Source organism: Cyprinodon tularosa, unplaced genomic scaffold (assembly GCF_016077235.1).
Source record: "Cyprinodon tularosa strain WSP-4 unplaced genomic scaffold, ASM1607723v1 ctg1098, whole genome shotgun sequence".
Lineage (NCBI taxonomy): Eukaryota > Metazoa > Chordata > Actinopteri > Cyprinodontiformes > Cyprinodontidae > Cyprinodon > Cyprinodon tularosa.
Window position 1 is genome coordinate 68,740 of NW_024037891.1, and position 16,219 is coordinate 84,958.

The 16,219-nt window shown below is 41.2% G+C and overlaps 1 protein-coding gene across 1 annotated transcript; it reads left to right on the plus strand.

Annotated features, from left to right (window-relative positions):
- Positions 1-3,158: 3,158 nt before the first annotated feature.
- LOC119789402 (zinc finger protein PLAGL2-like) lies at positions 3,159-8,065 on the plus strand. Its single transcript, XM_038294276.1, has 2 exons — positions 3,159-3,371; positions 5,959-8,065. Exon 2 carries the CDS (start codon positions 6,322-6,324, stop codon positions 7,573-7,575), a length of 1,254 nt encoding a protein of 417 aa, XP_038150204.1. The 5' UTR covers positions 3,159-3,371; positions 5,959-6,321; the 3' UTR covers positions 7,576-8,065.
- The last annotated feature ends 8,154 nt before the right edge of the window (positions 8,066-16,219 follow it).

Consider the following 16,219-nt stretch of genomic DNA (forward strand, 5'->3'; position numbering starts at 1 on the left):
TGGAAAAAGGAGCGCTACCGCAGGTCATTCATTACAATGCCACTGCACTCTAACCTAGTTTAATAACACTGCATTAACTTAGACCATTGATCTATTTAACAAACCAGAAAATAAGATACTGTATAGATTAGTCTCCTTAAATCTCTGCTTCTATATTTTCTACCATCTACTTAATATATCTGGATCCTCTGTATTTACTTCATGCACCTTTTCCTCCTTTCCGTTCTTTCTATCGCTCCTAAGAGTGAATTTCTCTATTGTGAGATCAATAAAGTTCTACCTAATCTACTATAGATCATCATACAATTGTCCTCTTGGTGTTATCCTGAGGACTGAGGACTTATTTAATTCCCATGATAAATAGGTTCACAAAATAAACTAGAACTATTCAAGAGCGATGCAGAAAAATACTCCATGTAGGTTTAGTTCCTAGAGTTTCTTTGGTAGAAAGAATCCTCTCCTGTGGAAGCAACTTCCAGTTGTAACCCATGAGGCAGACATTCTGCCTATTTTTAAGACTAGTTTAAATACTTTTATTTTCTCAAAAAAATATACATTTAGAGTGGCTCTAGAGTGGTTATCCTGAACTACAGTATCTCTGTGCTGTTATAGGCTTAGGCTGCTGGAAGACATAAAATATAATCCTTCCTCTCTACTGTATTTTCCTTCCACATATAGAATGACCAGCCTGTGCCTGTGAATCCCTTCCTTCGTTTCTATTGAGAGATCCTTGCTTGCCTTTGATGTTTCTTCTCCTTGCGTAGATGATCTACCTGGTCTTCCAGTGGTCAGCTCCGTCTCTCCTCTGGTTTAGGTTCTGCTGGACGTCTTAACCTGTTAAAGGGATGTATTCCTTTTCATTCTCACTTCATGTCTGAGAATCTCTGTCCAGCCTCCTTTTAAATGTGCTTCAGGAGTTTCTGGAGTTGCAGAGCTCTGCAGCCAGTCTGGTCTACCTGTTAGGCTAGTTAAGCTAATTAAGCCAACCAATAATATTCTGTCTAATAATATCTAATCATTTTTCCAGAGAAAGTTTTGACTACAACAAAAATGTGACTAAAAACTTGTTTGTGCTGTGGAATTCTGATATGAGATTTACTAAATCAGAGGAAAATCAGGTGTTAATGATTGTTTTGTAGTTCCTCATGGATCAGGTCTAAAGAATTTAATATGAAATAATTATTTAAACTTCCTGCCGATGGATTCATTGCAGCTTAAAAATGTTAGGAATCATTCAGCTGCATAACTATACGGCTCATTTATCAGCTGAAACAATAACAATAGATAACTTTAAATGGAGAAAAAAACAGTGCTATAATGTATTTATAAAGCATTTGAGGAAATAGTTAAAGCAGCTGTCTGTTGTTACTACCGCCACCTGTTGGACAGAAGCCGAAGTGCAGCCTTCCTCAGCCTGAGAGTACAGAGACATTAGAGAGCTGTAACCTTAAACCATGGAAGACATTTTCTTTATTACCTACTAAAACTGTAAAGGAAGAGAAATGGCAGTTAAAGTTCTATGAATTATGTCGAGATATGTTGGGTCTAAATGTGACAGAAGACATTTTATTATCTTTTTAAACTGGAACATAAAAGTCTTTCTTTATGCACTGATTGATTTGCTGATCTAATCATTTAATGAACTAATTCCAGGGTTTCAGAGTTGATAAAGTGCTTCCAAAGGCTGGTCAAAGAACACATCGTCTCCAGTCTGCCGCCAACATTCGACCCGTTCCAGTTCGCCTACCGACGGAACCGCTCCACTGAGGACGCCATCTCTGCTGCTCTCCACCTGAGCCTTCCACACCTGGAGGAGAAGAACACCCACGTGCGGATGCTGTTCCTGGACTTCAGTTCAGCTTTCAGCACCATCATCCCACAGCATCTGATGGGCAAACTGGAACAGCTGGGCTTCAATACACCCCTCTGCTATTGGCTGCTAGACTTCCTCACCAGTGTTTACATTCTGATCACTGCTGCACTTTATAAAAGGAAATGTTCTTTTCATTGTTTGAAGCTGAATACAGCAGAATATGATTAGATTGTTAGTATCATTTGGACGTAGATTAAAAGAAACTATAGATTTCATTAAGAAGAGGTAAATATATATAGTTAATCAAGATGAGATGCAAAATCAGCTTTTTAAAAGTTGTTTCAAAGCTGCTGTTTATAATTTATTTAAGTTGTTTTTGATGTGTTAATGTTTTTAGTTAAATTAGTATTTAAAAAGTTTCATGATTTCTTTTTTTCTATTGTAGGATTTATAAGTTATATTTTTATAGGTTTTCTAAACAATACAAGTTCTGAGAATAATACCGTTAAGACAAAAATGAAAAGTTATTAAATTTAATGGAAATATGAGGAAATGTTGGAACAGTACGGTGGCCGGGAAGTGCAAACCAACAATACAAAATCTTAAACACTTACAAATCTTGAAACAAATTTACATTTCAGAAAACAAATTTACTAAAAACGAAACACTTTTACAAATCTTGAAACAAATGACTTGTCTAATAAATGGACCAGATATCTCTGAGTATTTAGGAGAATGAAAAGCGTTTCCATGGTAACCGTGTTTCCATGGTGACTGTAGTAACTGTGTAGGCATGTAATGAAGTTTACAGGAAGAGTTTGTTCTCTAGAATGTATATAAAAAGCATCCCGATCCACACTCCAGTAGATGGCGGTAATGCGTATCAAAAGGAGGCCAACCGCCATAAAAAAGAAGAAGTTTGTTTCATTCATTGTAAGAAAGACTATTTTGTTCCTTTCATGGTAGAAGTGATCAATTGTAGCGCTCAAACGACAAGAAAAACCGAAAAAAGTCAAAATAATAGTTAATGCTGCTAAAAAGTATAAGAGATCTAAATTGGGAAACAGTTGAAAGCATGATGGGAAAAACCATCAGAGACTGCAGAGTGAGGATAACTTAAAGATAAATTGAAAATTATGAGTATTTATTTTTGTTGGGTTCAGTTAAACAGTTCGGAAAAAATATTATTTTACTTTTTATTTTATTTTTTTATTTTATTTTTTCTGTGGGTGAGTCGTGTCCTGTTTCCTTGTTTAACTCCTTATCAGTTGGTGGCGGTAATACACTTTTAACTAGTTTGCCAACCGCCATAAAACATCAGAAGAAGAAGAAGAAGAAGTTTGCTCTCTGGAGGCGCTGCTCAAACTTCGCCTAACATTTTGACGTCAGCAGGATGTTCGCTCCACTGCCGTGACGTCACCCTCCCAGAATGCCTGGCTCCCAGCGCGGTGCCCCAGAGTCCAGGCCTGAAACTCCAACAAACTGCTTTCAAACTTCTGCTGCAATGTCGCCGCGGAGCGCGAAGGGGGGAAGGACGCAGAGCCGGACGGACGAGTCGGTGAGTAAAGCTCCGATGCTCCTCCGCTGCTCCTTCGGTTCTCCTCCGCTGCTCCTTAGGTTCTTCTCCGCTGCAAACTTCGACAGAAGTTGGTGAAGCTTTTGTTTATGAATCAGGCTCCGCTGCGGGGATCGCTCCTCCGCTCCTCTCGGAATCACTGCGGCAGGAAGCGGCTCAGCTGCGGCTCCATAAAACCCCAACCCACCGACCGACCCCGCAGGCCGGAAGGCTGCGGAGCCCGGGCTGCTCCACACACAGCTTCTGCACAACTTCCATGGCGCGCCGCCTGGAAGGCCGAGCCAGAGGAGCCGAGCTTAGCTGATCCGAGCTTAGATGAGCCGAGTTTAGCTGAGCTTCAGCTAAAAACCTCCTGCAGGTTCTCTATGGAAAGCCGTTTCATTCCAAATTAAACATTTTACAAATACTCAATAAAATAAACTACTGCCTCTATGGCATAAAACCCAATATATAAGAAATGCAGGTGAAGATTCTCAGTCATCAGAGTCATTCTAAAAAGGTTTCAAAGTTTAAAGACGTTTCTCTTCCCATCCAGATTGGATCCGCTCCTCTGGTTCAATCTGCATGTTTTCTAAACTAAAACCAGGTTTTATTTTTGCTCCACTCTATAAAACCTGGAACTCAACACTATTTCAGACATTTTGAATTGAAAAAGCTTCCTGGATGGGAAGAGAAACGTCTTCAAAATTGGAAACAAAGTTTTTGTGTGTTTTTAGTAGGGATGCACGATATTGGGATTTTGGCCGATATGCCGATATTTTAAAACTCATGTAGCCGATAACCGATATCGATACTGATGTTAAAGCTGGACAATAATTAGTAGTCATTGAAAATAGCAGCTTTGTTATCCATTTCTGACACTTTGAAAAATAATAAACTCAAATATATTTTCATATCGTCGCTGTCGGACGGAAACCTCGTATGTCCAAAACCATAAAGTTTACAGGAAATTGTAAAAACAGCGACAGCGGAAGAGCCCAATGGAGTAATGAGATTAAGTCCCAACCTTTTTTCAACACCTTTAATTGGTTAATATTTTCCAAAACATACGTTCACATGTGGGCACTGACCAATCCTATCAATTTATGAAATAAAAAAAAAAAGTCCAAAATGGGAGTTACAAGGTTTTTTCCCCGACAGCGACGATATGCTAATATCAAATAGATTTTTAAAAACGCGGTATCGATCTATTTTACTTTCAAAATCTGGTGAAATTTCATCGTTCTGTTACAAACTCTCGTGATATTTTGCAAATTCTTGTGAGATTTTGTTAGTAAAATAGATCGATACGCGTCAATATATCAAGATATAAAAATATGGCAACATTTGGTGAATTTTCGGGGGATTTCGTAGCATAACGATGACATATAGCAATATTTCATTAGTAAAAGAGATTGATATGGTGTTTTTAAATGGCAATATATCAGCATATGAAGATATTGGGATATTTTAATGGATCAATATTTTTTCCCTCGTCTTTAGAAGTTTTTAAGTCTGTAAAAAAGAAGTTTTTGAGGAAGAAGAAGAAGTAGTATTTATTTATTTTTTTAGACTTTAGAAACTCAGAAGCTGATCAAATATCGGGTTAAATATCGGTGGGGTGGCCGATGTCCGATATTCAGTTTTAAGGCCGATACCGATAGGGGGCCGATTATATCATGCATCCCTAGTTTTTAGGAATATATAAGTAACGATTTTGCAAATGTTTAATTGATCTGTTCTTTTATCTGAATAAATATGTTATTATTTATAAGCTCAGAGCAGAGCCCCCCTGCAGAGAAAACATCCCTCATATGAAAATAACTGGGAATTTTTTAAAAAGTAGCTTTAAAACTAAAAAGTGGCACAAATAAAAAAAACACAATGAAATTAATATAATTTTTATAACTAATTACATTAGATTGAATCACATCTTTGATTATATGTTTTGTAAAAACATATTTTATAATTAATGGGAAAATGTTTATATTTGATGAAAAATGTATTAAATATATATTAATTACAGTATTGTTTTAATTTGGAATAAAACAGACAGCAGCTTTGAAGTGAAGCCGTTTGTTTATCTTCCACAGAGAGGTTTAAAAGATTAAAACAAAGTGAGCTTTCTATAGTGAGCAGCAGCTCATGATTTGCGCCCCCTGGTGGTTCATATTAATATGAAAATAATCTGTTTTATTGAAATGTTTCCATTTTCCACTAAAACCCACAGATTGTTTGTAGAATCCCCATAAATTTCTCAGCCTTCTCATTTTATTACCCTTAATAAAAAAAATAAAAAAAAAGATGTTTAGTGCGATTTTGGTGGAAACTGCGTTACAGCTTCCAACCAGTAGGGGGCGCTGGTGGGGAAACAACGTCCTGGCCTTACTCCTTTTTGTTTATTCTGATATCACGTTTAGTTTAATACAATCGTCTTCATCTGTTTTTTTTGTGAAACGGGTCCAGACGTGTTTTCCACATGATGCTAATCTCTCTGCTCATTTAAAGCTAACTCTGCTGCAGCTGGATCATGTTGTGTTTTTTAATAAACTCTGACGCCGTCTGTCTGTCTGTGTTTTTTTTATCTCAGGTTTGTGAAGAGGAAGGCCAGTTTCTGTGACCCGGCAGCATGTGCGTTCAGATCCTCTGAGTCCTGACGTAGAGTCCTCATCCCTGCAGCCCTTTGGGGTTGTTATGGCAGCAGAGTTCATGCTGTGGACCGAGGCTCTGCCCTTTAGCACGCGTCCCATCAGCCGCCAGTCCTGCAGGAAAACATCAAACTTTAAAAGCTGCGGCTCTTAACAAAACCTCTGCATCTGGACTTGGACTAGCAACCATAGCGCAGGAAGCTGATGCTCCTTCCTCCTCATGACTCTTGTTCCTATCAGCTCAGGCTCTTGGCCCCGCCCCCGCGCAGCAGCGGCGCCGCCGCCCATTTCGTCCTCATTAGACCATGTTCCACGAGGATCACCTGAAAGGGCAGCTTTACGAGAACCTCCCGGCCAGTAGGCAGCTCTTCCAATGCCAGGAGTGTGGAAAACAGTACAACACTCAGCTGGGTTACAGACGCCACCTGGTGGCTGCCCACAGCGCTGCAGCGGGCCCGCTCTGCATGGAGTCCCCCGCCATGTTGGAGACCCTGGGGGAGCACGGGGACCGGCCCCTGTCCACGGACGGCGGCAGCGGCGTGCCTCCGAGAGAGAGGAAGTACTCGTGTGAACGATGTGACCGTCGATTCTACACGCGGAAGGATGTGCGGCGCCACGCGGTGGTGCACACCGGGCGCCGGGACTTCCTGTGCCCGTGCTGTGCGCAGCGTTTTGGGCGCAGAGACCACCTGACGCGGCACCTGAAGAAAAGCCACGCGCAGGAGTCTGGTCTGATGCCGGCGTCTAACCCCGGCAACCACGGAGCGGCTCAGACCCCGGTCAAAGAGGAGCCCCCCTTAGAGGCGCCCGTCAGAAGCTCCGCCTCCAAGGATCCCAGCGAGGGTTTTACCAGGGATATGAGCGCTTCCTACAGCTTGCCAAACCTGATCCCTGCCATGGGGCCTCCTCATGGCCTGGTGCAGGGCTCCTTGTCCTCCAGCATGGGGGTGGGTCATCATATGACCACGCCCTCTTCCCACCCCCATCGACATGCCCTCCAGCCGCCGGCGGCAGCCCAGCAGCAGCCCTATGGCGGCATGTCCCAGTACCCGTACGGCTCTACCTCATATCCTCGCTCTGACATGGATGGTTTCCTGCTGGACTTCCAGAGCGTCCCTTCGTCTCAGCTGAGTGCGGCCGGGTCCTCCATGGCCGCCTCACCCCAGAAGGAGATTGTGGGGGACGGGGTGGACGGAGGCGGGGGCGAAGCCCATCCCGTGCCTCGCAGCCCGGCCGTCTCCACCGGCGAGCCGCCGTGCAACACCAACATGGACCTGGGCTCTCTGCTCAGCTTCCTGCCTTTCGGGCTGCCGCCCTACAACCCTCACATGGGGTTAGTGATGAGTTACCCCCCCGCGCCCTCCCCCACTTCGTCTCCCTCCTCTACCTCGGGGGTCCCCGGCCAGGCTCCGGGACCCTTCAGCTTCCTTCAGCCCCCCCAGGCTCATGGGCCGCAGGGCTCCGGGGTTTTTAACCCCAACCAGCTACCTCAGTCATACAGTCCTGCTGTGAGCAGCTCCAGCTCCCTACCTCACTACTACCAGGCCTTCCAGCAGTAGATACCTTCAAGCATTCTCCTCACGCACTTGTTGTACATAATCTGAGAAGAGTTGTATATTTTTGGAAACAAGCAACAGGTCACCTCATTAGTATTACCTCATGACTGAAAAGTTTTGAATGTTCCAGAGGAATCCCACTTCCTTCACTTTTTCTAGATTTTATTTTTCCTTTCAACACGTCGCCGTTAGAGAAGCGTTTCCTCCCGTCGGTGGGGTCGGGCTTCGCTCGCTCATGACCCTAACTGTGGGCGCAGTATTTCAGCAGTATAGAAGAAGAAAATGACCAAAATGAAGCTGTGAACATAAGCAGGTTGCTGATGGCCGTTTCTCGGCCGTGGCTAGCTGTGAGGCTCCACTGCAGGTCAGCTTCACTGCACCGTAGCTGCTCCTCCAGTTCACTTCTAGTTTGATGCACTTAACTTACGTTTCATTGGTTGATGTGATGCCAAACCGTGTGAGAATGAAGCTGCTGTGGGTTAAAAAAAAAAGACTAAAAGCCACTTAGAGAGACGGGTTTGAAACTCGACGCCGTCGTCGCTACATGCTTGGATGAGTTCGATCAGGGGTTTGCAGATGTTCTGCCGTCTTCAGAGACTCGTTTGTGCCTGGAAGGTCATCTGACCTGCTTCGTTCCTGGATGTATGATCATCCACCTTTCCTTCAGTCTGTGCCTGATGAAGACTAGAAAGGTCTTCCTCCTAGCAACCACTGAGCTGCCTTAGATACAGGACTGTGTCTCAATGCGGAGGTCTGCTTTACAGACGGCCTCTAGGGGCGCTTCGTCATGTTTCCAGGCGGAGGAGAACCACAGCTGGATATCTTGCATGAAAAGCTGCTTCAGAATTCGGGTTTTCCCGAGTGGAAAGTTGAGGTGGAAAGATGAAGCACAGGAGTTGGGAATTTTCTGGAGTAGTTCATTAGCGTCATAACGAGCTTCCTAGTGTCTCATTGGGACTAGACCCGAGCACTTACCGTAGTTCTAGATGATCTCAGCACATGTAGGCTTTGTTTTTGTTTGTTTTTTTCTCGTTGTTCCCTTTCACTAGTTAAGACTTTACTTTCCCCTTTTTCTGGTCCTGAACCTAAAGGACGAGCAGAACCAGAACCGGTGGGGTTGTGGGCCTCAGCCGAGACACTGGGGGCCTTAAATTTGGACTCACTTGGTGGATGAGTGGAAGGCGCCCAGGTTCCTACGGCCTTCGCACTCTGGACTATGGTCTCAGCCTCTGTCATCTGTCCAAAGGACTGTGCTCCGAACGTCTGGTTCTGCTCTGAGGCGAAGTCCTGCAGCCACAGGAGAAGCTGCTCTGTCCGTCAAACTGGAGGCGGTCCCAGCTGTCCTGGACCAGCGCGCCATCAGCAGAGGACGGCGGGGGGGACGGACTGCGGCTGAGGATCAGAAACTAGAGCAGCTTTCCTTTGAATGACTGTATCTAAAGAAATGTTTTAATAGAAGTGTACAAGTCTGTGAGACTGATGGTCTACCTCTGCCGCATCATATTAGGGTCTACAATGTTTTTATCATGTTTGAAGTCCGACCTCCCGCCCCACCACCCCCTCTTGTCCTCCACGGCCACATGTTGCCTGGGGGTGGGGGTTACATCAGCTCTTAGATTTCACTGAACTTCTACCTCAAGCAGCAGGACTGTCTCTGCAAACTGCTGCTAAATATCTTCTTATTTTTTTAAACAAACCTAATTTGTAACTCTGCGGGGGTTCAGCTGATCCTCAATAACTTCATGAAATGTTCAAAGAGAAGAAAATAGTTCCATATCCCTGTTCAGGCTTCCTTTAAGAATAAAGTCTTTTAGTTTAGCAGATTGTTGCGTCTGGATAATTTCTGACGATTTAAAGAGAAAAGTTGATGAAATCCATTCTGGGCTCCTGTTCAGCCGCTGCTTCTGCTAAAGTCCAACGTTCAACTTTTCCAATATTTCACCATTTTTCTGAAAACCTGAATCATCAAAACTACAGGATCTAATGTTTGAGTTACGCTTCCTGAAAATAAGACAATGAAATCCAGATTTATTTTTCTAATCAGGTCATTGGAGCCGTCTCTGTTCTAATGTGACATCATCGCTCCTTAAAGGAACCTGTAGAAAAGCATCATCCTGTCAGTAAAGGTGTTTTACTGATAATCCAGAAATGTTCATTTCTCTGCATCAGAAGCAAAGGAGGAGCTGCGCTTTCCTCCTATTCTGAACTGATTCTGACTTTGATGTTTTCCTGAAGGTTTTTAGTGAACATTGAAGCAATGAGTCGTACAGGATTGTCTAAGGATTTAATACTTTTCAATAAATGATTGGGTATAAAGTGTTTGTTCTGTTTTTCACTGAAATAAGCTCTGCTGACTAGGAGTGATTAAAGGGTTAAATAATAAAACACTGAGGCGAGGTCAGTGCAGAGCCAATCTATACGTAGACGCCTGATTGGACGCTGGGTGGCCATCTTGGGTCAGACCACGGTTCAGCTGAATGAATAGGAGTCGCCTCAGATCTCATTTTAATGACCTGAAAGACGAGTCAGATATATTACAATAACCTCTGACACGTCACAGCCCTTTAAAAGATCAAAACTAAATCTGAAATAACCTTTACATTAGATTACACCTTTATTTTGATTAAAGACTAAACTGGATGAGAAATAAACCATAAAAAAACGTTCAAATTAACAGTAAAACACGGGTAGCTGTGGTTAGGGTTCATCCTAACTGTAAAAAAGGGGGAAGCTGATTAGGTAACCTTAAATTTTACAGCTGAAAATATTTCTCACTAAATCATTGAAGAAAAAATAACCGTAAATCTTTGAACTGTAATATCCTGTGAAAAAGAAAAAAAGCCCTTTCCATTGATTTTTACATTTATCTGCTGTAAAACAACAGATACATTACAGTTTATTATGTCGAATAAACATTATTAAGATAAAAAAAAATTTTAAACAACTGAAATGTGCTAAAGGTTTTTAAAGGCAAAGTTAATAACAAACAGGGTAAAATTGTGAAAATGTTTATCTTGAACAGTTAAATTTTACGGTAATTTCCTGGAAATATATATTTTGCCGTTAAACGGTACAATACGTGTATATGGTCAGTTTTTTTGTGTAAATTAAACATTGGCAACTTAAAGATGCACAAATTTAATCAAGGAACAGATTATCATAGAAAACGAATAAGACAATTATAAATAACATCTGGGAAAGAAAAAATTACAGATTATATTGTCTGCATGATCACAAATCAATATAAACCTTAATAATGCAGCATATAACTGCTGATGGTTGAACAAAAGCATGAAAAATAGTCAATGAACAGCAGTAACAAGTCATCGAGTCTGGACTTGGTTGAAGATCTCTGACAGATCCGGTTCTAAATGTTCATCAAAGAGACAAAGTTTTCACTTTGGCCTGAGAGGATGCACCAAGTGAGTCAAAAAGGCAGTTTAGGTCTAACCAGAAGCTCTTATTGCGCTTCTGGTTAAACCTAAACTGCATTTCGTCGCCCTGTACCTGTACATGTGTAATGACAATAAAGTTGAATCTAATCTAATCCGCCCTGCAGAAAGAAAGAAAATACACAGTTACCAACATCTGATCAATGCCATGCATGCATAAAATTAACAAAGACAAAACGATATGTTAAACTTTCAGAAAGTATTGCTTAAAAGTTACAGTTGCAGGAGTTAAATCTAGTCCCCAGGTAGAAGGATAAACCCAAAACTAACTCAAAATGACAACAGGATATCTAATTGTTTATGGAACTTCACATTTATGACTCTAAAGCAGGGGTCACCAACCATTTCAAGTCTGAGGGCTACTTCATGGCTATTGAATCACAGGAAGGGCTACCAATACTGACCTATGAACAAGAGGGGTCAGCGTTCACCTAAACTTCATCCAAATTAAACACATTTTTATTGTTAACTATTAATTTCTAATTTTCCTTTAAACATTATAACTTTAAAATCTCTATAAACGCTAAAATGCCCTATATGATTACTATGATGAAATGCTCTATAAATGATTAAAAAGAAGAGTCACAGAATAAAATAACATTTCAAACTTAGCCCACTGCTGAGTTACTGTTTTCAGAAGGCGTTGAGGGCCCCCCATGTGGTCCTTGAGGGCCCCTTGGTGCCCGCTGGCACCGCGTTGGTGACCCCTGCTCTAAAGGATGCAGTTCCTCACATTAAATCTATTCGTTTTACCGTTTATAGACCGAACCATGTGACATCAGAAACTTAATTTGACTTTTTAAAACAGAAATTTTGAAATGAAATTCTCTGCTTTGAAAAGTTATTTAACAAAACTGTATTTTAGGTTTACGAATTTTTAACACTATGTTTTAATAATGTAATTTCAGTTTTATTTCTTTTACTGTGTCATGAATCTGGGCGCTTTAGAAAGCAGCTAATCAGACAGGTTTATGTGGAACATCAGCTTTAATTATTTAATGGCGTTATAGGTTTAAGCATTAAAGCATTCTGTCTTTAGCAGGTTTTCATCTGTCGTCTTCTTAAAACAGGTTTGCTTCTCATTTCCTTCTGATTCTGATCACAGCAGCACAGCTGTAGGGCAAAAAAAAAACATTTATTTTAGAAAGTCGTTTGAAAAGAAGGAAATAAATAAAACTCACCGTGTCCTTAGAGTAATGGAGCCTTTAAATTGATTTCTTCGTGTTTTCGTTTAAACTCAGGGTTGGAAAATGTAAAGAACATGACAAACTTTCTTTTATAAAGAAAAGACAAAATAAGGTTCAGCCGGCTGATAAATGTAAAGTAAAGTAAAGTGACCAGAATTCTGAAATCAATCTGGGGAAATTTCCAGCTCATGGATAAAAAGATAAAATTTATATCATCAAAATTAAAACAGGAAACATGGACAGTAATGCTTTCATCCATTTTTACATATTTTTTAACATTTAAACAACAAAAATCAGGTGTTAAATCCAGGAATGTGCCTCTCCTATTTCCTTAGATGAATACAATCACTCATTGGATGGTGTTTATCAGGTCATTCATTCTTCCCTCTCCAGCTTCTTTTCTTTCTAGCTGACTCCTGCCTGCTCTCTGTTTTACTCTTAAGCAGATTTTCTTCTTTCTATTTAACTGATCTTTCCATCCGTCTTCATATTTTCCTCCACTCTCATTCAATCTGCTTTCCATCAGTCTTCTCCTCTTGATCTGAGTCTATTTCCTGCTGCAGCTGCAGCCAATGGTCTGTCTGGCTGTTTGTTGATTAGTTTGACTTATGGTAGCTACATTTCTGATCCTCATCTTTAGTGAAACAAACACATCAAAGGCCTTTTTTTTATTAACCTGGGTGTTAACCAAACATTTGAACCAACACCAAATGAACTATTGAACCCCCTCACCATCACACAAGGCAGCTGAGACCTCTTCTAATAATCCTCATCTGCTCCTCATCTACACTAACAGCTGCTAACCACCATGCTAACGCTCTCTCTACCGTAATAACAGTCTAAATGCATCATTCATGAAACAGTAAAATCAGGGACATTTCCAGGGACAGGTGGTCAAAAACTGGAACTGTCCCTGGAAATCAGGGACATCTGGTCACCGTAAGGCCAAGTAACCACATGTTCTTCCACAAAATTACTCCTCAGATGAGCTATTAGCCCTTTAGCGTCTTGATTCTGGTGTTGGTGCATAGTCATTGCACATTTAAAAGATGTGATGGACTGGTGACCTGTCCAGGATGGACTGGTGACCTGTCCAGGATGGACTGGTGACCTGTCCAGGATGGACTGGTGACCTGTCCAGGATGAGTGTGACCTGTCCAGGGTGGACCCCGCCTCTCACCTGTAGACAGCTGGAGATAGGCACCAGCACCCCTCCCCACCCCCGCAGAGATAAAGCCTGTTATAAAAAGGATGGACAGATATATTTTTAACCATTTTACTTGTGTATAAATTAAAGTTGATGCTTCCTTCACAATCAACAAGTATTTCCTGTAAATTTTATGTGCATAGTTATTAATTTTCACAGTAAATCACTGTTTTATATTTTAAAGAGTAATATTCAGTGTTTTTTCCAGTCATTTCATTAACAGGTATTTAATGTATTTAATAAAGAACCTCTTTTAGTTTCACGGTCTTTTACTGTTGCTATTTAACCGTGTTTTACTGCATGTTTTACTGACTTTTATTACAGTGTGACTCGTCTTTCATTCATTCTGACAGCAGCTGTATGAACTAAGGTCCGATCCAAGATGGCCGCCCTCTAAGCATGTCGGTCAGCGTCCAATGAGGCTGGATGATGGGTCAGTTTAGCTCTCCAGCTCTTCTGATAGACGTATCAGTGCCAACATGAATTTGATCAAAACAAAGACCCCCCCCCCCCCCCCCATCATACAGGGAGACCCGGTCTACCTGGACAGGATCCCAGACTTCCCGGGTTCCAAAAACTCATTTCAGTGAGATGCTTATCTTACACCCCCAACCTCAAACACACCCTGGGGACACCGGACCCACTCCGTGACCCATATATACACACTTAAGGCCAGCAACTTTTCAACAACTGTTTATTAACTAACAGTAATTTCTTAAACACAAAACAGAACAAAATTGGTCTTTAATTTTTTTCATTTTCAATACTTTCAATCTTGTAGCCTTGAACATCGGTTGTTCGTTCTGTTTTTCATGGGACTTCATCATACAGTGCACCTCGCCACGGTGACATCATTCCTCAGCATGGCCGGTTCTAGACAGGAGCCAATGGAGGCCAGTGCCCCTGTAGATCATGTCCTGAAGACATAAAACTTAAATTCTAATGATGATCTGCGCTGGAACAGACATGGTTACTGATAGGTCATTTGGATCTACTTCATTCTTTTTCTTTACAAATCCTGTTTTACTAATTATTCAAAAACAATAAGGTGATAGCCAGGGGCGGGTTTACCATTAGGCAAAACTAGGCGGTTGCCTAGGGCCCCGCGTTCTTGGGGGGCCCCATAAAACTCCTCTTACATGTATGGTTAATACAGCTATTACTTATTTCTGTACATTAATTATGTTTCTGATAAAAATACTTTTGTTAAAATGCCAGCAGAATGCTTATAATATTAAGCATTGGATCAGTCCATTTGCTGCCTATGTGCAGAAAGGCCCAAACAAGCAGCAGCAAATCCTTTGTAAACAAACAGCGGGAAGAGCAGTGTTGCCAAATTAGCGCTTTTGTCGCTTTACTATAGTGACTTTTTAGACGCCTCTAGCGATTTTATTACAAAAAAGCACCTAGTGGCTTCTTTCTGTTACTGGAGACTTTTGCAACAATATATTAAAGCAGTGAACTCTGCACTCCAGAGTAAGTAGATTCATAACCCCGCCTCCTGCTTTCCTCCCTCTTGTCTGCTGTCATGACTCATGTAGTTATAATTTTATTCAAATGAAAAATGGAAAACAGAGACGCTGAGAATCATGGCTTGTCTGTAGTAAAAAGAATGACTGGGTTATTTACTTTTGTTATTGCCTTTTTGGAAACACAGGAGCAGTCGGCAAAGTTAGAATGGAGTTAGTGATTGGAAAAAATCTTTCACTACTTGTGGGACAGCATGAAAAGACAGCTGAGTACATTGCCAATATGAAAAGGGACAAAAGAAAACATACAGAGGAAACAGCTAGAAAATGGATAAGAAGAGAGGGACAAAAGGTAGAACAAATAATGTATGTCTATCTTTAAACATTTCTGTATCTGTGTAATGGATCTGTTTTGCATTCCCATTTCAAAGGGCCCCATGTATGTCTTTGCCTAAGGCCCCAAATTTCCTAAATCTGCCCCTGGTGATAGCTTCAGTGGGATTCAGATGGGATCCCAGTTTTCATCTCCTGAATGTTCTTTTTCACAACAAATATATATAAACAAAATACTAACATTTTTAAAGATGAATTTAACAGTTTTTCTTGAATTCTAATCTAAATTTTATAGAAAACAGTAGTTTTAACTTATATTAAGTAAAAAATATTTTATTATAATTATAATATATAATAAATTATAAATGTATATTGACCTCAAAAGAAATACCTAATTGAAAAATAATTTCAGTTCATGCAGCTATATTAATATATTCAAATCTCTTGCCCTGGTTTTTATTTCATGCTTTTCTGGGCCCCCATGAAAACACGCTGCCCCCTCCTGGCCCCCTGGTACATTTGGTCTAGATCCGCCTCTGTTCCTCCCCTTCACTAGACGTGGATATACTTTAGTATATTCTGCTGTAAAATAAGTCCTATATTTTCATTTTTTACTCAAGGATTCAACCTCGCAGGATGCACAGCTTTGAGTGGTAACTAGGTGACTGTCAGAAAGTAACCAGAGAAACGTATTGTACTGATCCAATCAGCTCTCTGATCAACCAGTCGCCTGGAATGCTGGATGATCAGAGCATCGCTTTGGACAGAAACGCTGCACAGGTTTCACCAGCAGCCTCCTCCCTGCACCCCGGTCTCTCTTGTTGTCTGAGCAATCAAAGTAGTTCTAAGCCGCACATGATAAATAAATTATTGTACTGCCTTCCCGCTCTCACTCAAAAAAACACCTCACAGAGTCTAAAATCCGGGATAATTTATCGGAACTGCCAGAAGACTTGGGATGTCTGGATCCTCCGAGGACCCGGTCTACCAGGACCTGGT

Excerpts from the sequence above, each read along its gene's own strand:
- LOC119789402 (XM_038294276.1), top strand. The coding sequence starts at position 6,322 with ATGTTCCACGAGGATCACCTGAAAGGGCAGCTTTACGAGAACCTCCCG.